At 38.8% G+C, this 23,829-nt stretch overlaps 1 protein-coding gene across 1 annotated transcript in view; it reads left to right on the top strand.

The window, feature by feature from the left end:
- The window catches only part of POLQ (DNA polymerase theta), a 119,309-nt gene extending 98,931 nt beyond the window's left edge, over positions 1 to 20,378 (top strand). Inside the window, 4 exon segments of the mRNA XM_036018151.1 lie at positions 2,268 to 2,392; positions 15,839 to 15,992; positions 18,867 to 18,985; positions 19,391 to 20,378. Of these exon segments, the coding sequence (XP_035874044.1) occupies positions 2,268 to 2,392; positions 15,839 to 15,992; positions 18,867 to 18,985; positions 19,391 to 19,504 (512 nt within the window). The 3' untranslated portion in view covers positions 19,505 to 20,378.
- The last annotated feature ends 3,451 nt before the right edge of the window (positions 20,379 to 23,829 follow it).

The raw sequence follows: 23,829 nt of genomic DNA, 5'->3' as shown, positions 1-23,829 counted from the left end.
GTCTATACATTTATTAAAATACATCAAACTGTTAACCCGAAATGGGTGCCTTTTATTGTATCTAAATTATATCTCAGAATGATTGTTTTTAAAGTAGTTCTTGCAATCTCTGAATATTTGAAGGCCTACTACAGTCAGGTAAGAGAATTTGTAGAGATTTCTTAAATATCAACATTTTGTTGCTCTTAATAATATCAGAGTAATTTTTGAAATTATTTTTTCTGATTTATTTATTATTGTTGTTCAAGTACAGTTTTCTCCATTTTCCCCCACCACTCCCCCCACCCCACCCATCCCCACCTCCTACCCTTAGTCCTACCCCCTTTTGACTTTGTCCATGTGCCCTTTATACATGTTCTGTGATGACCCTTCCCCTTTCCCCCCCAATAGCCCCTCCCACCTCCCCTCTGGCTACTGTCAGTTTTTCTTTATTTCAATGCCTCTAGTTATATTTCACTTGCTTGTTTGTTTTGTTCATTAGGTTCCACTTACAGGTGAGATCATATGGTATTTGTCTTTCACTGCCTGGCTTATTTCACTTAGCATAATACTCTCCCATCAGTAAGTGAGTGGATCAAAAAACTATGGTACATTTGTGCAATGGAAAACTATGCAGCAGAAAGAAAGAAGGAACTCCTATTCTTTGCAACAGCAAGTTTGGATATCACAGTAATTCTTAAAGAGAAAAAGATGACAGCCTGACTGCTTTCTGAACTTTCATGCTAGTGGTCAAATATCACCAATAGATTTATCTGGTAGGATAGGGTTTTCTTCCTCCTCTCACCTACAGTCTCCTCAGATGCCGTTCCTGTGCCAGCCACACAACAGAAATCTTCAAAAGAGGAGTTGCAATTGGGAGACATTAGTGTTGATTATTGGGCTGGCCAAAAAGCCCATATGGTTCTTTTCTGTAAAATAAAGTTATTGGTTTTTATTTTCACCTATAGCTTTAATGATTTGGATATTTTGAGTATGTTGGCAATTTCCCATGTGGTATAATGTTGATTGTTCTCAGTTAATGTCTCGATTTGATTGCTGTCAACTCCAACTGTTCTACCTGACTATGGAGCATCGTCCACTGAGACATCTCTGCACGGAGCTTTGCAAACCACTTTTGACACATTTTGATCAGTCACAACACCTTCTTCATATACTGCACAAATCTTTATTTGCACTTCAGTTGAGTTTTTACCTTTCTTGAAATAATAAAGCATGTGTATATTTTCTTCCACCTTCAATATTAAAATGGCTACACAAAAATTCACCAGCTTTGATGTTTTTTAAAATGCACACTGGTATGAGAGCTGTTACAATACAATCTAACAAAATTGTTTTGAATGAAGTTAAAGACAACTAAGCACTACTAGAGCCATCTTATGGAAAAAAACAAACTTTCTGGCCAACCCAATACTCAGGATGAGCAGAGCCATGGGAAAGCAGAGGTTATACAGATGAATAGAGGTAGATCAGCACAATCTCTATACTTTTGTGTTTTAAAGTATGTAGAGAAAGAACCTCTCTAGCTCAGAGACAGGAATGAGCAGTGATGAGATTGGCCCCACCTGGAGCAAAGAATTTATCCTGGAGATTCATCAGACATAAGAATGGACCTATATTGCAAAGGATGAAGGCTGGTACAGGGGACATGAATGTGTATGAATAGCAGGGGGAGAGGGGTAAAAGGGGACCAAATGGTAATGGGAAAAATACAATAAAGATTAAACTGATCAAGTAAACCATTCATAAAAAAATGGTACACTATACATAGTCTTTTTGAATTTTAAGAAGTAGGCTGTATATGTTCCCAATGGAAAATTACAACTTATGCATTAATTTCAGTTAGGTCCTATTTGGATTGCAGTTTAGATGGTAGCAGGGAGCTGGTAGAATGTTTTAAGCCTGGAAATGATAAGATCAGAGTAAAAGAGGATTAAGATAATTAAAGTACAGAAACCTGTGAAAAGTAGCATGGAATCCTCTTAAGACTCTGGAGTAAAACATCCTAGGTTTTACATCCTACTTGCTTGTTGTGCTGGAGTTTAGTTGTTTTAAAAAAAATTTGTTGATTTTGGTTAAAAACAAAGAGTTAGATTATATCATTCCTAAAGTCCCTTTTATTTCTAACTTTTTGAATCTACAAAAAGTGAATGAAAGTTTATATGCAAATGATGATGTGATATTGGTGGAGTTTTGATATGTTTCACTATTTTTAAACTAATTGAATGAAATTAATAATGCTCTTTTGTTGTACTTTTTTTTCTTTGTAGGGATTAATCATTTTGTGAAAGAGACAGTGAAGAATTGTGAAAGAGATGGGTTTGTTCAGACCATTTTGGGAAGGCGGAGATATTTACCAGGAATCAAAGACAACAACCCCTATCATAAAGCTCATGTATGTTGAAATTCTCTGGACTTTTAACTTAAATCTTAAATGACATACACTTTTCAACACAAACAAATGCTGCTCATGTCCCTTAGAACAGCGGTCCCAACATTTTTGGCACCAGGGACTGTTTTTGTGGAAGAATTTTTTCACAGACTGGGGTGGTGGGGAGGGGGCTATGGTTTTGGGATGATTCAAGCACATTGCATTTATTGTGCACTTTACTTCTATTATTTTTACATTGTAATATACAATGAAATAATTATACAACTCATAATAATAAGGAATCAGTGGGAACCCTGGGCTGGCTTTCCTGCAACTAGATGGTCCTTACTGGGGGTGATGGGAGACAGTGACACTCAAAATGTGTTGCTTATGTTCAGTCTACTCTAATCTTGTTTTGGTTGCTGTCACTGCAGAAAACCCTGCTTCACAAAGATAGGATGTTGGAAATGGAAGCAGGCTTTTCAGTGCTTTTGTGGCAGTCTCAGAATATTCTGCCTTGACTTTAATCCAGAGCGTTTGGAGATTTGAAGTTGTCTCAAACATACCTTTAAGCCACCACCATTTGTGATCTCAAGCAGTTAATCCTCTTCTAGCACCTGGCTTATTCATAAATGGGTCTTGGGTCCATTCCTCCCCAGTTCGGGGTCTTTTGTGGTTGGGAAGCAATGCTCAAGGTCTTTTGAAAGCTGAGACAGGGGGTCATGCACCAGCTGGGAGAAAGAAGGCCCTGGCTCAGTCTCTTTCAAAATCTCTGCTAATGTTTGAAACGTCAAAAATCCCAATGTTCACTTTTGTCCCCATAATTTCAGTTTGGCTTTGAATGCAGCCACTTTATCTGCCAACTTGAACACAGTTGTCGGTGACCCCTGTAGTGACAGATAGAGTTCACTGAGCATGCTGAGTATGTCACACAAGTAAGCAAGTTTTACAACCCATTCTGTGTCACTGAAATGTGCTGTCAGTGGTGACTGTTTTTCTAAAAGAAATCTCTGGAGCGGCTATCGTAACTCAGAAACTCTTGCCAGTATCTCCCTTTAGAAAACCATCTTCACCTCTATGTGTAAGAGAAGACGTGTGTGCTCTGCTTCCATCCCCTCACAGAGCTGCGTGAACAGACATGAGTTAAGGGCATGTACTTTAATGTGGTTGATCATTTTAATCACATCCTGCAAAATGTTGTTAAGTTCAGGCGACCTTTTTCGGCTAGCCAGCATTTCTCTATGGATGACACAGTGCGTAGACTCACATTCAGAAGTGACCACTTTGACCAGAGTAGTGAAACCAGAAAGCTGTCCAGTCATGGCAGCCACTCCATCCATGTATATATTGACACAAAATGACCAATTCAGTTTTCCTGATTTGTAATCACTGAAAGACTTGAAGAATTCTGCAGCTGTGATGTTGGTTGGCAACAAAAGTGCACATAAAATATGCTCATGCACATCCTCCTGAACAATATATCATTCAGAAACAAGCACTGTTGCCTCGTTGTCAGCATTGGTAGACTCGTCAACCTGTACTGAGTACCTCGGTGACTCATTAACCCTCTCTAACAATTGTGCCTCAATACCCTCTGCTATTTCATCAATTCCTCTAGTTATGGTGCTAGCTGAAAGAGGAGCATGTGCCACTTTTTGAATGGCAGCCTCTTCTAAAAACTCATGACAAATGTCCTCAGCAGCAGGCAGGATCAACTCTTCAGCAACAGTAAGGGGCTTCTAAGCTTTAGCAATGCGGTTAGCCACTGAAACTGATGCTCTCAGTGCAGACACATCTGATGAAATGGTGGCCTTTGATAATTGCCTTTTCTTCGTGTTCATGTTTTGTTTTTTTTTCCTTTTAAAAAATTTCCAAAGGCTTGTCTTTTAATGCAGGGTGCTTGGTCTCCACGTGGTGAAGCCGTTTTGAAGGTTTCACGGCTTCATTGGATAGCCGGTCCACACGCTATATGAAGTGGGATGGGAGAATGGGAATCACCTGTTGCAATGAACCCAAAATTTAAGTAGGACTCTTGGTATTTTCTTTTAAATGTAGCTTTCTTTTTGTTGGCAGTCTTAGAGTCTTCTGCTGTTTCATCATTGGGTCTTTCCCCCTTTTCAAAAAAGCTCTCCAGTGATGTTTATTTTTTACTCCTTTTGGCTAGGGTTAGCATGTGGGCTTACCAAAACTGTGACTGAGACAAGTGCACAGTGCAGGAAAGAGGCGCAGATGCAAGTGGTGAATGAAATAATGGGTGGGCCATGCGTGGACTAAGTGTCACATTCTGACGTAAAGCCTGCCACCAGATGCAGCTGTGCAATTGAAGTACATCAGCTCACTTGCCACTATAAAGCCTGCCACTGAATGCAGCTTAATTGTCATCTGCTGCTTATTAATGGGGTTTTGACATGAGTCTGCAAGCAATTGATTTATTATGGTCTCTGTGCAGTCAAACCTCCCTGCTAATGATAACCTATATTTGCAGCTGCTTCCCAGGGCTGGCATCATAGCCTCAGCTTCTCCTCAGATCATTAGGCTTTAAAATCTCATAAGGAGCACACAACCTAGTTCCCTCACATGTTTTGTGCACAGTAGGGTTCGTGCTCCTATGAGAATACCCCAGGTGGAGGTGCAAGCTATAGGGAGTGGCTGTAAATACAGAGGAAACTTCACTCACGCCCCTGCCACTCACCTCCTGCTGTGCAGCCCAATTCCTAACAGGCCACAGACTGGTACCAGTCCATAACCTGGGGGTTGGGGGCCCTTGCCTTAGAGAGATCACTGGCGTATTAATTGGATATTCTGTTTCATTAAGGACTTCTGAAGTGATGGCACATGCCAGTCTTTTGGAGATTAACGTAAATATCAGCTCACCCTTATAACACTTCATTTAAAGATGTTTCAGTAAGCCAATTATTTGCTAGTGTTGGTAATAAGTCATTAATAAAGTTAATTCTTACATTTGCTAGTTGATCTTTGTTTCAGATACCATATGCTAATCTGCCATACATATCACACCAGATTGACAATGTCTTCAGAGACTAGCCAGTCATTAAATTGTGATTTTTTTTTTGGCTCATTCTACTTGTTTATTTTAAAAGCACTAGTTCATCAGAGGTTTTTAGGATACCCAAATTATGGAAGAAGGCTGTTTTTAATGTTAGTTTAAAGATTTAAAGATTTAAAGATTTGATCGTATTTGCTTAAATTATGAACAAAAAATCTCTTTCTGAAATCATTGGGACTCATAAAAACATTCTATGTATCTGAGCTTTTAAGCTTCTATGTTAGTCCAGATTTTTCAGCTTTAACTGGCTGTGTTTTGCCCCTCCCACGTAGAGTTGCGTGTCAGTGTCCACTACACACAGCACGTTAACGAAAGGACCCAGGCTCAAACTGCCCAGCTGTGGCCTGGAGCTGGAAGCCTTCAGAGCAGGAATGCTCTTAGGGACTGTGGAAGAATAGTTGGCTTTTTGTTACTTCTTCACTCTCTAGCCTCCCATATCTCCACATGCAGACATCGGATGTTTATCAGGCTTTTACCATCTCTTAAATGAACTAGGTACTGTAATTGATGCTCTAGAAAAGAAATCTTAAAGTGTATTAGAAGAGATAAAGCAAGCTAAAACTATATACAAATAACATACATACTTAATTATTTAGGCTTCAGGAAGGAGGTAGTACTTGAACAGATTCTTAAAGATGATTTAAAATTTAGATGATTGGACATAAGGAAAAGAGAATCACATTTGAATAACAATTTGAGTGAGGATTGGCTAGAAGCCAATCTAGTAGGAATGGAGAATTTGAGTTGTCACTTAGGAGCAGATAATTTTCTACTTGTTAGATGGAACCAGATAGTAGAAGGATAGTAGCAGCTTTTTAATAGTAGATTGAGAAATCTGGACTTGATCTAACAGGAATTATGTATTTTTGGAATTTACATGATAAAAAATGGAGGGTAGAGTTATTAACGTAAATGAACAATATAATTTACTTTTATAGCCAAAGATCTCAGCGTTAGACTTCTTTTTTTCAATGCTACTATAGTTTTAAATTGGTAGAATCTTTTCTTAATTTTTAATTGAATTTATTGGGTTGACATTGGTTAATAAAATTATGTAGGTTTCAAGTGTACAATTCTGTAATATAATATCTGTATATTGTATGTGTGTTTACTACTCCAAGTCTCCTTCATCACTATCTATCCCCCTTTACTCTCTTCCACCTTTCCCTATGCCCCATTTCCTCTGGTAATCACCATGCTATTGTCTGTGTTTATGAGGTTCTTTTTCTTAATCCCTTCACCATTTTCTTCCACCTCCCCAACCCTGCTCCCCTCTGATAGCTGTCACTCTGTTCTCTGTGTCCATGAGTCTGTTTCTATTTTGTTTGTTAGTTTATTTGGTCATTAAATTCTTCACGTAAGTGAAATCATATATTTGTCTTTCTCTGACTGGCTTATTTCACTTAGCATACTACTTTCCAGGTCCATCCTGCTGTCACAAAAGGTAAGATTTCCTTTTTTTCTGCTAAGTAGTATTCGATGTGTAAATGTATCACTGCTTTTTTATCCACTTGGCCTGCTTCCAAATCTTAGCTATTGTATATAATGCTGCAGTGAATATAGTGGTACAGAGAGTACGATTTCTGATGGCTAAACTCTAGGTATTAAGATCTAACTGATTTGTTATATTGTTGCTGAGAGAAAAAAAATTCCAACACTCTGAATTAGTGATAGGGACAATATAGCCAGATTTTTTTTTTTTTTTGGTTTTGATTAGGTTTGGTTTTACTTTCTGTTTAACTTTTACTATATTGAAAAACATGTATAGAAAAAGCACAGAAAATATGTACATTTTAGTAAATTATCATGGGGCTACATCTGTGTGCAACCCAAGTCACAAAATAGAATATTGTCAGCACCCAGAAGCCCCTCTCATGCTTCCTTCTAATCACCACCCACTGCCTGCCCAGAAATAACCACTATCCTAACCTCTAACCTTATAGTTTTGTTTTGTGTATTTATTGACTTCTATATATATATCATCTAGGTGTATTCTTCCATGTCTAGCTTCTTTCAACATTACATATGCCAGTCATGCATGTCGTTTCATGTGTGGATAGCTGTGTAGTGCTCTATTATATGGATATGCATATACACACAAAAATGGATATTTATCCATTTTTTCTATTTGATAGGCATTTGGGTTTCCATTTGGAGATGTTATGGATTGTTCTGATTTAAACATTCTTATCCAGGGTTCTTGGTGCGCAGATGCTTCCATTTATGCTTGGTAAAGACCTAACCATAGAATAGCTGCTTTAGTAATTAAAGCCAAACTGTTTTTGTGGTGTTCGTAGCAGTCTGCCCTCCCACCAGGAGTGTATGCGAGTTCTTACCACTCTGTATCCTGGCCAACATTTGCTACTAAAGTTAATATAATTGTAGCCATCTATAACCATATTATATATGGTTAATATAATTTTCCATAGTTTTAATTTGCATTCCCTTGAATACTTATGAGGTAAACTAAATTAAAATTTTTTTTTAGCCATTTAGTTATTTTTTTTCCTTGGGAAAGTGCCTATTCTAGTTTTCTTATTCATTTTTTCATTTTGTGGAGTTGTCTTTTTCTTACTGATTTTTTGGGAGTTTATTATTGGTTACATGTGTGGAAAATGTTCTCTCTCACACCGTCTGGCCTTTTCATTCTCTTATTAGTGATTTTAGTTGAGGAGACAGTATACATTTTATTTATACTTAAGTTCTTTTTAAATGAAGAAATAACATACATGTGGTAAATGGCACATGTCTGAAGTGTAAAGCCTGAAGTTTTATGTATGTGTGTGCCCATGTGCCCGTGACCACTGTCAGGATGGAGAACTTTCCCAGCTCCCCAGATGGCTTTCTTATGCCCCCTCCAAGACCCCACAGTGCACACTCATAAAATTATAGGTTAGTTTTGTATGACCTTGATTCTTATTTAAATACAATCATACTCTGTACACTCTTGGGTGGGTCTGAATTTTTTCATTCAAATACAAGTCTGTGAGATTCAGTAGTGTCATGTGCAGCTGTAGGTTATGTCTTTATTTAGCTCAGTAGTATTCCAACATAGGAACACACCAATAATTTATTCATTCCTTCTGAAGTTGGCAGGCATTTTTATTATTTTCACATTTTGGTTGTCATTAAATAAAGTTATTATCAACGTTTTCACATATGAGATTTTCATATCTTTTGGTGAATATATGTACCCAGTTCCATTACCTTAGAGTGGAATTGCTGAGTCATAGAGTAAGACTCTAGGAGTGTGTACTACCTTTAGTGTGTACTATGTAAGAGTTTTGCAGAGTGGGTATTCCAGTGTATATTGCCATCAACTTTATATATTGTATCTACATTCTTTTTTTTCATTACTTTAAAAATTATTTTACTGGTGTTCAATTACAGTTGTCTGCATTTATCCCCCACCACTCCCTCCACCCCAGCCATCCCCACCTCCTTCCCCTGTTTCCACCACCCCTTGGTTTTATCTGTGTGTCCTTTATACATGTTCTGGAAAACCTTTTCCCCTTTCCCCCATTACCCCCTCCCTCCTCCCCTCTGGTAATTGTCAGATTGTTCTTAATTTCAACATCTCTGGTTATATTTTGCTTGCTTGTTTGTTTTGTTGATTAGGTGCCAGTTAAAGGTGAGATCATATGGTATTTGTCCCTCACTGCCTGGCTTATTTCACTTAGCATGATGCTGTCCAGTTCCACTCATGCTGTTGCAAAAGCTTGGAGCTCCTTCTTTCTTTCTGCTGTGTAGTATTCCATTGTGTAAATGTACCATAGTTTTCTGATTCATTCATTTACTGATGGACACTCAGGTTGCTTCCAGCACTTGGCTATTGTAAATTGTGCTGCTATGAACATTAGGGTGCATAGGTTCTTTTGGATTGGTGTTTCAGGATTCTTAGGCTATAATCCCAGCAGTGGAATTGCTAGGTCAAAAGGCAGTTTTGTTACAGGGTGCAGCCAAGAGGGGGGCCCCAAATAGGCATTTGAAATGGGGTCCAGAGCTTAAGGTGTCCAGGAGATTTTGGGATGTCTCCATCCCCCCTGCCCAGGGTGTGGGTTGGGGGAAGGGACAAATGGAGCAGGGCCATTGAGAGCTGTTTTGCATAGCAACAGCCTTGCAGCTAAGCTCTGGCGTGGTCGTTTGGCATATCTATAACTTTTGACTGGTTACATAGATATGTTAAGTAGCTGTGATCAGCTCTAAGCCAGGGGAATGGAAGTAACTTCCCCACCCAGATGTAACTGGGGGTGCAGGTTCCCTGAGTTACAGCGCCTACGTGGGAGCTCAGAGAGGATTGGCTCCAGGACATGGGGCCACGCCTGCCCAGACTCATGATGGCAGCCCAGTAAAACTGGAAGGATACGAGTTCTGGCATGTGAAGCTGAGTGTGGGAGGAGTCAGAAATGAGGCTGCAGAGGAAGATTGCCCGCGGGGATTTAAAACCCAGATTTGGCGGCCATTGAGGAGGAGAGCCACGTGGACTCGACGGAGTGGAGACTCTTGCAGCCCTGAGAAGGTGAACCATGTGCAGCCCTGAGAAGAAGAGCCATGTGCAGCCATTGGGGGAGAACCACGCGGACTTGACGGAGTGGAGACTCCTGCAGCCCTGAGAGAGGGGAACCACGCAGCAGCCCTGAGGGAGAGAACCACGCGTCTTTTTTTTTTTTTTTTTTTTAGATTTTATTTATTTATTTTAGAGAGGGGAGGGAGGGAGAGAGAGAGAGAGAGAGAGAGAGAGAGAGAGAGAGAGAGAGAGAGGGAGAGAGAGAGAGAGAGAGGGAAACATCAATGTGCAGTTGCTGGGGGTCATGGCCTGCAACCCAGAAATGTACCCTGGCTGGGAATCGAACCTGGGACACCTTGGTTCCCAGCCTGTGCTCAGTCCACTGAGCTACGCCAGCCAGGGCACAGAACCATGCGTCTTTAGCAGAGTGGAGACTCCCGCATCCCAGAGAGAGGGAACCATGCGGCAGCCCTGGAGAAGAAAACCACGCGGCCTGGCAGAGTGGGGACCCCCCCCCCCCACAGCTTTAGAAGGGGGAACCACCACCTGGTTTTAGCAGAGATCCCGGCGACTCAGCTAAGGGTGCCGGGAACCCAGGGAGGTCTCCCAGTCGAGATGGAGTTCTAACTGGGAAGAACCAGAGGACTGCCTAAGCCATGGACTTCTATTTCCTTTCTTGAGATACTGTACACTGGACTGGGCAAAGGGGGAAGGAAGGAAGGACTGTGTTTGTGGGTGTTTTTAGGGACTTGAGGATTTTTGATAGACATTAGGTCACTACTTTAAGTTAGTATAGCATTAAATAAACATTTCCTTTCCTTTTCACGAATCTCTGTCATTGAGAGACATCTTTCCTCTGGTGGCGGACATAACGGACCTGGGGCCTTCTTTCAATAATAATATATCATCCCAGACCCCCCTAGCTGTGTTCTGTAACAGTTTCATATTTACTTTTCTGAGGAAATTCCAGACTGTTTTCCACAGTGGCTCCACCAGTCTGCATTCCCACCAACAGTACACTAGGGTTCCATTTTCTCCGATCCTCTCCAGCACTTGTTTGTTGATTTGTTTATGATGGTCATTTTCACTGGTGTGAAGTGGTATCTCATTGTGGTTTTAATTTGCATCTCTCTGATGGCTAGTGATGCTGAGCAGTTTTTTCATTTGTCTCTGAGCCCTCTGTATGTCTTCCTTGGAGAAGTGTCTGTTCAAGTCTTTTGCCCATTTTTAAATTGGGTTGTTTGTCTTCCTGGAATGGAGTCATGTGAGTTCTTTATCTATTTTGGAGATTAAACTCTTGTCCAAGGTATCATTGGCAAATATGTTTTCTCATATATTTGGTTCTCTTTTTATTTTAATGATTTTTCTTTAGCCATGCAGAAGCTTTTTAATTTGATGAATTCCCATTTGTTTATTCTTTCCTCTCTGTCCCTTGCTCTAGAGGACATATTGGTAAAAATATTGCTGCATGGAATGTCTGAGATTTTCCTGCCTGTTTTCCTCTAGGACTTTTGTGGTGTCACAACATTTAATTCTTTTATTCACTTTGAATTTATTTTTGTGTATGGTGTAAGTTGGTGATCGAGTGTATCTACATTCCTGATATCATTGATCTTTCTAATTTTGGCCATTCTGGTAATTGTGTCATAGTACCTCATTGCATTTTTATTTGCTTTTTCTTGATGACTAGTGATGTTGAGCTCCTTTTTAAAATGTTTATTGACCATTTGAAATTTTCTTTTGTGAAGGGTGTGTTCAAGTCTTATGACTTTTTTGTTTTCTTGTCTGTCCTTTAAACCAATTTGTGAGTCCTTTATGTATTCCAGGCATGAGCCCTTTGCTTACATGAATTTATCAATCTTTTTATATTATTGGAGTGACTTCCTCGATCTGTTTAAGGAAGTTTTCTGTACTTCAACATCAGAAAATGATTTTAGAAATTTTTGTTTTGCCTTTCATATTTATATCTACAGTCAATCAGGAAGTTATTTTCATGTTACAAGAGATTGAAGGTCAAGGTCTCTCACCTCCCCCATGGATATACAATTGTCCCAAATTATTTATTGAAAAGAATGAGCCTTCCCTTCACTGCCCTGCAGTGCCACCTTTGCTGTTAATCAAATAATATGGATGTTTCTGTTTCTGGACATGTTATTTTGGTCTGTTGTATTTGCTCATCTTCAGACAGTGCCACACTGCCCTAGTGATGCAGTTTTGTAAGGTGTCTTGATATATGGCAAAGTAAGTTGTCTTACCTTGTTTTTTTCCACAAATATTTACTTATTCTTCATTCTTTGCATTTCTATAGAAATTGTAGAAGCAGCTTGTAAATTTCCACACAAACACAAAATCATGTTTGGATTTTTTATATTATTATTATTGCCCTGAGTTCATAGATCAAGATGGGACTAATGGACACATTTAAAATTTGAGTTTCTAATCCAGGAACATGATCTATTTGTCCATATATTTAGATCTTTAGGTCTTGTTAAATTTTCTCAATAACATTGTGTAGTTTTGGGGAAGAGATTGTTTCTCATTAGATGTTTGTTATTAGATTTATAGCTAGGTATTGAAAACTTTTGATGCTGTTGCAAATGGCATTTTTTTATTCTTTTCTTTCTTTTTCACATTTTCTAACCCTTGGCTTCTCACACATAAAAATATAATTGTTTTTATTGTTGTTCTTTTGCCTAGAAACCTTGCAAATATTACATATTCTAATAATTTGGCTGTATATACTTTTAGATATTCTATCTACACAGCATCATTTGCAAAAAAACAAAAAAGAATTACAGCTTTTTCATGTTATCAGTCAGAGTGTTGGTTCTAATGACCTAATCTCCTGTTATCAGAAACCTATATTTTCTTGGTATATGAAAAAGCCCTGGACATAGAGAAACTTAGATTGTGGGACACAGAGCTAAGACTGCCATTATTTCTTATTTTGGATGAGAATCAGAGAGGTACAATATCATTAGAGTGTAGTATATGTCTTAGTCATATTTTTGCGTGCTTATGTCAGTAAAAACAACTCCAAAACTTCAGTGACTTATACGATAAGCAGCTCTAGTTTTAAATCCTGTTATAGCTTGGCTCTCAGTTGACTGTCACTCCACTCCATATTGTCTTCCCTCTGGAATCCAGAGCAATGGAAGAGTCCCTACCTGGGTAGACCTTTCTTTGTGATAATGTTGGATAGTTTTAAAAACTTCTACATGTGCTATATGTCAGTTTTACTCACAGTTCATTGACCAAGACAAGGCCATCATCCTTTTAGAGTGAAAAACACTTCAAATTATGTGGTGGTGGGCAGGGCTGTGTAACTTCACAGAGAAAGGCAGCAAGTAATATTAATTCAACACACTACACAAAGTTCCAACCAGGGGAGGAGTCAGGAGGACTCTGAAATTCAGTTGCTCTTTAAAAGTGACAACTGAGTAAGTTTACAGGGGATTCATCAGTATTTGATACAAAAAGTACATTAAAAAATCTATCTCAGCCTTAGAAAACTAGAGAATTCTAATATTATGCTAAGTGAAATGAACTAGTCAGAAGAAGACAGAAATGATACGTTTCACAAGCATTTAAATTTACATAAACAAAGAAGATTGGTTATTGTGGGGTACTTGGGGGAGAAAGAAATGGGGTATTTTTTCTTAATGGGTATAGATTTTTAGTTTTAGTGATGAAAAAGTTCTAGAGATTTGTTTTACAATGAGAATATATATTCCACTTAAACTGTACACAGGCTGTTGGTTAAGGTGGTAAGTATAATGTTATGCATTTTTAAATACAATTAAATGAAGAATTTAAAGGAAAAATTAGGGGTTAAAATCCCTGAGGTTTATATTCCACTATATATGTATATACCACATTTTCTTCTTCTGTTAATCTGCCTGTGGACAATTGGCTTGCTTCCAGCTTTTGGCTGTTGTGAATAATGCTGCAATGAAAATGAATGTACAAATATTCCTTCAAAACCCTGCTTTTTATTCTTTTTTTTAAAAAAGATTTTATTTATTTATTTTTAGAGAGGGAAGGGAGGGAGATAGAGAAACATCAATGTGCGGTTGCTGGGGGTCATGGCTTGCAACCCAGGCATGTACCCTGGCTGGGAATCGAACCTGTGATACTTTGGTTCACAGCCCAAGCTCAATCCACTGAGCTACGCCAGCCAGGGCTTATAGGTTTTCTTTTAACTCAATGGATTGTTTCCTTTGATGACTGTTAATTCTGAAGCTTGATGTAGTTTCATTTTCTATTTTGCTTTGTTCCCTGAGCTTTTGAGATCACGTCCAAAGATTTAGTGCCAGATTTAATGTCAGGAAGCTTTTCCTTTGTGTTATCTCAAGTGAGTGTTACAGTTTTGGGTCTTCCATTTACATCTTTAATCCACTTTGAATTAATTTTGCATGTGGTGTAAAATTCTTTTACATGTGAGTATCCTGTTTTCTCAACACCTTTTGTGAAAGTTTGTCTTTTCTCCATTGATTGGTCTTGGTACCCTTGTTGAAGATCATTTGACCATAAACACAAGGGTTTATTCATGCTGTCTTTATTCTGTCCCATTGGTCTGTATCTCTGTCTTTATGCTAATGCCACTCTATTTTAACTTTAGCTTTGTAATGTGTTTTGAAATCATGAAATGCAAGCTAGTTACCTTGCTAGTTTGGAAGATTCTTTTGGCTCCTCAAGGTCTGTTGAGATATATAAATTGATAATGATATTTTGTATTTCTTTAAAAAATGCCATTGGGTTCACAAAATACTGAATCTGTAAATTGCTTTGGGTGGTATGAACAGTTTAACAATATTAAATATTCCAATCTATGGTTTTGTTGCTAGTGAAAATAAAATTTAAAGAAGTTGTTTAAAAAAATCTATCTCTTTAGCAGGTATTCTAGGAGTTAGGTCCACTCAGGAAACAGGGAACCAGAGAACACGTCCCAAGTTACATAGATCCCTTCTGAGAACTTTTGGGATGACAGGAACAATATTCATGGACAGGTTGCACCTTGCATCTTCACCCAGACCCCACCCCTACTGACCCAGGATAATCACTTTTAGTGGCTATGGTTGCCAGCCAAGAATACTATGGCAACAATAGTATTAGGGAAGTGCTAACTTAATACCTAGGGAGCTAGGATCTGTATTTTCTCCAGCAGCTAATGATCAGTGCTGGCAGCCTATTAAGAGCTCTGATTCATACCTGAGGGCCCCAGACCTGCCCGCAGCAAACTCAATGGTGGGACTAAGAGGTCACTCATATGGAAGATGTGCTTGGAACATTTCAACCACATCACAAAGAATCTACTTATATCTATTTAGGATAATAGTTATATTTTGAGGAATAGATCCTTTAGAGCCCAGGTGGCAAGCACAAGGCCTGGGGGCTGAATCCGGCCCTCTACCTTGTTTTATCCAGCCTGCACCTTGTTTCTACCCAGAGGCAGCTCCAAGCTCCTTGCCCCTAGTTAAGGAGTAGTTACATTTATACAGTGCTAAAATTACATTTGGCCCTTCGAAGGCAACCTCCAGGCTAATGTGGCCTCTAGTGAAAATGAGTTTGACACCCCTGCTTTAGAGTGAATTTTAGAACATTGATGATATATGTTTATAAAATAAAATAATTTTGAGCTATCTTAAACATATCTTAAGTGTGATACAGGTTTTGGTTCCTGAGTGTTGAATATTTATAAATTGAAGCAATTTCTATTTATCATGTGGATGACAGCTCAGAATCTCAGGGCCTGGATCATTTTAGTTGTTATTCTAACAATGCTGCTTAACGGTTGATATCCTGGGTCAATCTTGGTCCAGATTTCTGGTTGGATAGTGGGTATGAAACCGTGTTCTATATCTGATGGAACACCTGTTATTATTGTTTTTCATAGGCTGAGCGTCAGGCTATCAACACAACAGTCCAAGGTTCAGCAGCTGATATTGTCAAAATAGCCACAGTTAACATTCAGAAGCAATTAGAGACCTTCCCCTCAACCTTCAAATCCCATGGTCATCGGGAAAGTGCACTTCAAAGTGACAGAACAGGTTTGTTCATAAATGAGACTCCTGCTATAGCATGATGAGATTAATTGCATCAGGAATGAAAAGGGGATGTATTTTATGTATTCTCAACAATTTTCTAACATTTTGATATCAATTTGTCTTTACATTCAGAATTATTGAGATGCCAACAAGTTTTTGTTCCTGTGGGTTCTACCTACCAATACTTACCATATTAGAAATTTATAAAATAAGGAATTTAAAAATGTTTATTAACATTTAAAAAGTAATAAACTCAACATATGTTAACATAAGTAACATATTTTTATTAAAATGACTATACTATTTATTTAAATATTTCATTTATTTTCAGAGAGAGGGGAAGGGAGGAAGAAAGAGAGGGAGAAAAACATTGATATGAAAGAGAAATATCATTTGGTTGTCTCTCGTGGGGCCTGAACCCATAACCCAGCCATGTGCCCTGACTGGGCATTGAACCAGTGACCTTGCGCTTTGTGGGGTGATGCCTAACCAACTGAGCCACACCAGTCAGGGCTAAAATATTAATAACTACATTTTTTTAGAACAAAAGTTTGGTAATGAGTGCTCTATTTTACCTTTCTGATGATCTCTTTAATGTTTATGAGAAGATAGTTGGATTCTCTCTCCTATTTCTGCATTCAGTGTGTCACAATGTTACGTGTCCTGTAACCTCTGAAAAACCCTAAATGTACAGTCTAGAGTGATAAATACCCCAGCCTGTGGAAGACTGGTGGGTTCCTCAGGATGCGGTACTTGCAGTGCTAAAACCAGGATAGCCGAACACCTTTCTGTATACTTATTGACAAATGAGACCAAACAAGGAAAACAACCTCTGCATGTTGTTAAGAAAATAATTTGACTTTGCATATGCTTTGAAAGGGACTTAGGGATCTCCTGTGGTCCTCAGAACATAACATAACATAACATAACAACATAACATAACATAACATAAGAACATGCTCAATTTTACCTATTCACGGCATTCTGTGTTCTCTGAAGTCTGCAATAAATACTAAGTTGACTTCCTTATCACATACATTTCTTTGTCAATATTGTCGCCTTTCCTTGCTCTTGTTCTTAAAATACTTTCCCTAAAAGTCCTCTTCTTGTTGCTTGGATAGATTATTTCTTGTTTTATAGATAGATAGATAGATAGGTAGATAAAGTGTGGTGATCAAGCTTATTTGGGGAATAGTACTATTGTGTGCCTGTGTGCTTTGAAGGGTTTAGAGGTAAAAGTTATCAGCCTATGTTTAAATTTAAAATCTACTAAGGAAAGGAAGATACGATACCTGACTTTGAATAGTCACATAACTCTTCACAGATTAATGCAGTGTCAAAATGAGGATGTAGACAATAACAACCTTTAGAATGAGTGGAAGACAATGTAGATATGTCCCTGAGGATGACTTCATGGTGACATGACAGCTTAAGGTAGCAGCAGGTCAGTGCGATCAAAGGGAGCTGAGCCTGAGGCAGCAGACTGCACAGGGAACAGGAAGATCATGGCATTCTGGGTCAGAAGCTGAGTGCACAAGGGCAATGAAGGAGAGGACAAAGCTATGGTGATCAGAAAACAGAAAAGCTAGAGCATCTGGACAGCTGATGCCCTGAGATAAGGGGGTCCAGCGGGGCAGATCAGATGTCAGCCAAACTGGCAAACAGATGCACAGCCTTTGCAGCCCAGCTGTGGAAACACCTTGCCACGAACTCATCTGCAGTTGTTCTCTTAGCCTGTGACAGCCACCCCTGAGCAAACTGGGGCTGCAGAGAGTGACAGCTAAAGAACTCTCAGGAAAGCACCAGATACAGAAGGAGATGGGAATATATTTGTGCTGTCCTGAGGATAAGTAGGAAATTTGGATGGCAGAAAGGAAGCACTGGTGTGAGATATGGGCAAATAATTAAAGGCTGTTACTCTAAAGGTCTTAATGTTGAACCTTTTTTTTTTTTTTTTTAAAGATTTTATTGATTTATTTTTAGAGAGGGAAGGGAGGGAGGGAGAGAGAGAGAGAGACAGACAGACAGACATCAATGTGCGGTTGCTGGGGGTTATGGCCTGCAACCCAGGAATGTACCCTGGCTGGGAATCGAACCTGGGACACTTTGGTTCCCAGCCCAATGTTGAACCTTATTTAGTGATCAGAGGGATATAGTCTGTACCACTAGGCCCAGCTAGTTAGGAAATAGTAACTAAGTCTAGTACAGTGATTTATAACCATTTGTGGAGTCATGGGTTTTTGAGAATCTATTGAAAGCTATAGATCATTTTCACAGAAAAATGTACAGACATAGACTCTTACATATAATGTCAAGGGACTCTCACGCTCTGAAGTCCACATTTGGATCTGAGGCTAGGTACTTGTCTAGAGTGTGCTAACTGGGGAAGCACCAGTTGACACTTCTGGCCATAAAAAGTCACCAGGCAGTGTCCCTCTTATAAAACATTGCCTAATTGCAATACCAGCTCCCTTTGCTGGAGCAGGAATCAGGCCCCATACTATCCGGGTGCTTTTACTTAGAACAGTGGGACTCCATGGAAAGAGAAGATGTTGGTTATTTATGAGAAATAAGTTAGAGTTTGGAGCAGATTTCGTCACACTTCATTCACTGGCCTCTTTGTTAGACTCCTCCTTTCTGGGAGGAAGTTGACGGAGATTTAGTCTACCTGATAAGTAGGCTAAGTAGCAGACAGCAAATAGTTATTTTCCCGATAGTTCCAAATTTGCTGTATTTTAATCTCTTAATTAAAATTTCCCAGAGTTTCTCAAGATCTCTAGAAAACAAAACAAAACAAAACAGAACAAAAACCCCAACCCCAACATTCTCCTGTGGCAGAGTGACATGTTTATGTTTGCTGCTTTCTTCACTGGGTAGGAGGATTGTTACCGGAGAGAAAACTGCCAGGGGTCTTTGGCCCAGTCAGAGGAGGCTTCTTCATCCTTCAGCTCCACGATGAACTCTTATATGAAGTGGCAGAAGAGGATGTTGTTCAGGTATTTTTACAGTGTTTGCATCCATTCTATGGAAAGTTAAGACACTTTGTAGGTCAGGCTAAGATACATAAAGGTTGAGTCCTTAAAGGCATAGAAAGAACTGAGAGCTCTCAGTGCCATACTGTTGTTAAAGAAATTCCTGGTGCAGGGATGTTTTTTGTCTGGAAGAAGTTAGATGAGAATTTGGAGTCTTGTCCCAAGGGTTTCAAAGCTCTGAGTATTCTAGCTGAAACTGGGAGAGTGCCTGCTGATCAGTGCAGACTTGGGGTGCCTGGCTCTTTGCTGATGTCAAGTTTTAAGCACCGGGTGAAGAGCTCTAGTGTGGTCTGCCTCCTCAGTGGGTGGGGTGGGAAGAATTCTTTCACTGGACAGGGAGTTTGCTAACCTCTTTCTTCCCCCCCTTAGGTTGCTCAGATTGTCAAGAATGAAATGGAAAATGCCATAAAACTTTCTGTGAAACTGAAAGTGAAAGTGAAAATAGGTGGTAGCTGGGGAGCGCTGAAGGACTTTGATGTGTAAATTATACAGTTGATTAAGGCCTCCTAAAAGCCTTGTGTGGGTACAATTACCCCTTCACCTACTTCACGAAAGCAGAAACCATGAAGTCTTAACAGATTTAGCATAGTAATTTATAGTAGGAGTTTCAAAATGTATATGAGAGTTTATTCTCTGTAGAGTAAAAAATCTTTTTTGAGGTAAAAACACCAAGTTTAATGATTATGTTCCCTCTCAAAGAGTATTTATGAAAGCCTCTCATAGCTTACTGTGGCTCTAAACAGGTTCGGCACGCATCCTTGAAATATGCACTTAGCATGTTGGGTCCTCACCTGTCTGGACCGAGCATGCGAAAAATGGAACAGTTGCCTCAGAGGTATTTTCAGCCCTGTCCAGGGTCCAACAGGAGCCACTGACGGATAAGGATTTCACTTCACATACCTCACCAGGGTTAGGCCTTGTGTGTGATTTTTCGCCAATATCAATTTAAGACTACTGAAGTAGTATTTTTAAATAGCATTGGCTAATAAATTATGAATTCTATAAAGTGGTAAGTCTTGATATGAATGTAGTCAAGGAATGGGTTTTCATGAAATGCTGTTTCTGCTTCCTTTCCTCTCTCCAATTCATGCAATGAATGTATTTGCAATACTTAGGTATTATAAAATAGGCTGCGCCTCTTGAAGAGGTATCTTGTTCTGTAAGATAAGGTGTTTGTATTGCAGTTTAATGTAATACTGCCAGAGAAGGAAAACACCCTCTTATCAGTCCCTCTATGTCTCTTTCTATGTGTGTAGCATGGTGAGAATACTGACCCCCCGAAAAGATTGCACTTCAATAATCCCTGTATACCTGACCTTTTTACTGTCAAAATAAAATGTATTTATGAGAAACTTTCTATCAGCAGTTCAGTTTTGTAAATCATGTTTGGTCTAAGACACCCGTGTCCCATATTTACTTATTTTGCAGTTTGTTTAACTCTGTGCACATAAGAAATGTTAATTATATTCTTAATCAGTTATCAAAAGAACTCTTTTATGTTTATTAGTCAGAAATTTTTTAAAAGACAGTTGCTTTGTAAACAAGCGTGATATACTGTCAGTATTTGGATATTAATGTGCATGATACTCAGACGTATTTTATGGGGGGAGGGGGAGTGGGCAGAAGACGACAGAGGTAAGAGGGAAATTCTGTCATCGTTTCTCAAGGTTTTTCCATGTTCACCTGCACCATGTTTTTCAGAGGGACAGCTGTTGTGCTGTCAGTATTCTGGTAGCCTTGAGATCCAACCCGAGAGAAAGCTCACTGTTTACTTATGAGCGTTCTTCAGACATGAGTGCAGACATGTAGGTCACTTCCACCTCGTTTTCTACAGCCACGGCCCTACACGTAGAGCCACATGCATTTTCTCATCCTTTTTGACCTATCAGCTGGACTTAAAACAGGCCTTGTTTTGCATCATTCAGTTATACACAAATTCCAGTTACCGTGGTTTACTTAAATAACATATTGCACCTTACAACACAGTTCACATTTCAGTTAGAGAGGCATAGTAACTGAAGAGAGGCATAGAGAGGCATTGCATAAAGTTCAAACTTCATTGGTAGCTGTTTAGGACACAAATCACTGCGTACGAGTAAGTAACAGATGCTCATTGTGGTGGACAGAATAACACCCTCCCCGCCAAATGTCAGCAGTCTAACTCCTAAAACCTGTGAACATGTTATATCACATGGCAAAATGACAGTGCTGATATAATTTAGTTAGAGATCTTGAGATGGGGACATAACCTGGGTGGTTCCAATCTAAACACAAGGGGCCTTGTAAGAGGAAGGCAGGTAGAGTCAGAAGAGGAGATATGACTACAAAATAGTCAGATTGAGATTAGAAGATGCTGCACTAACTTTGAGGGTGGAAGAAGGGACCATGAGCCGAGGAATGCAGGCAATCTCTAGAAGCTGGAAAAGGCAATGGATGGAACTAGATTCTCCCCAATCCTCCATTTTAGCCCAATAAATACTGTATCGGACCTCTGACCTCCAGAATGGTAATTTGTGTTGTTTATTTTTAAGTTTTATTGCAATGGACATACAACACTGTGTAAGTTTAAGTTGTACAGCATAATGGCTTACATATATTGTGAAGTGATTGCCACAGTAAATTAACATTTATCATCTCATAGAGATTAAAAAGAAGGGAAAACTTTTTCCATGTGATGATAACTTCCAGGATTTACTATCTTGGCAACTTCTGAATATACAATCCAGTATGTTTACTGGTGTCATCGTGTTGTACTTTACATCCCTAGTACTTATTTTTCTTATACAGGAACTTTGTACCTTTTGACAACCTTCCTTCCATTCCCCTACCCTTCGCTCCTAAACCCCTGCCCCTGGTAACACACACCTGATCTATTATTTTAAAGTTTTTATTTATTTTTAGAGAGAGAGGAAGGGAGGGGAAAAGAGAGGGAGAGAAACATCAATGTAAGAGAGATACATGGATCAGTTGCCTCTTGCACAGCTCCAACTGGGGATCTGGCCTGCAACCCAAGCACGTGCCCTGACCAGGAATCGAACCTGCAACCCTTTGGTTCACAGACTGGCACTCAGTCCATTGAGCTACACCACTAGGGCTGATCTATTTTTCTGTTAGTTATTTTTTTAAGATTCCACATTTAAGTAAGACCATATTTGTCTTTCTTTGAGTTATTTCACTTAACATAATCCCCTAAAGGTCCATCCATGTTGTAGCAAGTGTCAGGATTTCCTCCATTTTTATGGCTGTAAATATTCCAAAGCTTCTTTATGCATTTTTCCATTGATGGACACTTAAGCTGTTTACCTGTCTTGGTTATTATAAATAATGCTGTTATGAACATGGGGATGCAGATATGTCTTGGATGAGTGTTTTTCTTTCCTTTGGAAATTTACCCAGAAATGGAATTGCTGGATCATATGGTAGTTCTATTTTTATTTTTTTGAGGAATCTCCATACTGTTTTTTATAGTGGCTGCACTAATTTACATTTGCACAAGGATTCACTTTTTCCACATCTTAGCCAACACTTGTTATTTTTCGTCTTTGACAATAGTCATTCTAATAGGTCTGAGGTGATAGCTCACTGTGATTTTGATTTTCATTTCCCTAATGATTTGTGCACCTGTTGTATGTCTTCTTTGGAAACATGTCTTTCCAAGTCCTATGCCCATTTTTAAAATTTGATTGTTTTGAGGGGTTGCTATTGAGTTGTGTAAGTTCCTTATACATTTTGGATATTAATTCTTTATCAGATATAAGATTTGCAAATATTTTTTCCAATTTCATAGGTTATCTTTTCATTTTGTTGATTATTTTTCTGTGCAAAAGTTTTTAGTTTCATGAAGCCCCACTTGTTTGTTTTTGGTTTTGCTGCTTGTGCTTTCGGCGTCACCAAGACCCAAGATCCTGACCAAGATCCATGTCCAAGAGCTTTTTTCCTAGGTTTCTTTTCTAAGAGTGTTATGGACTTAGGCCTTACATTTAAATCTTTAACCCATTTTGGATGAATTTTTGTGACTGGTGTAAGATAGGGGACTAGTTTCATTCTGTTGCATGTGAATATCCAATTTTCCCAGTGCCATTTATTGAAGAGATTGTCTTTTCTCCATTGAGTTTTCTTGGCACCTGTGTCAAATATTAATTGATTATATATGCATAGGTTTATTTCTGGGCTCTCAATTCTGTTTCATTGGTCTATGGATCTGTTTTTATGCCACTATCATGCTGTTTTGATTACTATAACTTTGTAAGATAGCTTGAAGTCAAAAAGTATAATACCTCTTGCTTTGTTCTTTCTCAGTATTGCTTTGGCTATTTGGGGTCTTTTGTGGTTCCATACAAATTGTAGGGTTGTTTTTCTGCTTCTGAAAAAATGCCATTGGATTCTTCATGAAGACTGCATTGAACCTATAGATGGCTCCAGGTGAGACATTTTAACAGTATTAATTCTTCCACTCCATGAACACAGGATGCCTTTCCATTTTTTTTGTGTGTTTTCTTTGTCCAGTGTTTTATAGTTTTCAGCACAGAGATCTTTCCATCCTTACTTAAATGTATTTCTAAGGTTTTATTTTGTCTTTGATGCTATTGTATATGGGATCATTTTCTTTATTTTTCAGATAGGTCATTGTTGGTATATTAGAAATGCTACTGATTCTTACATGTTAATTTTGTATCTTGCAACTTCACTGAATTTGTGGATTAGTTCTAACAATTTTTTGGTGGATTTTTCTAAACATAAAATCATGTCATCTGCAAATAGAGACAATTTTATTTCTTCCTTTCCAATTTGGATGCCTTTTATTTTTT

The sequence above is a fragment of the Phyllostomus discolor genome, chromosome 2, assembly GCF_004126475.2.
Source record: "Phyllostomus discolor isolate MPI-MPIP mPhyDis1 chromosome 2, mPhyDis1.pri.v3, whole genome shotgun sequence".
Classification (NCBI taxonomy): domain Eukaryota; kingdom Metazoa; phylum Chordata; class Mammalia; order Chiroptera; family Phyllostomidae; genus Phyllostomus; species Phyllostomus discolor.
The sequence above is the reverse complement of the archived record's forward strand: the minus strand, read 5'-3'. Positions and strand labels throughout refer to the sequence as shown.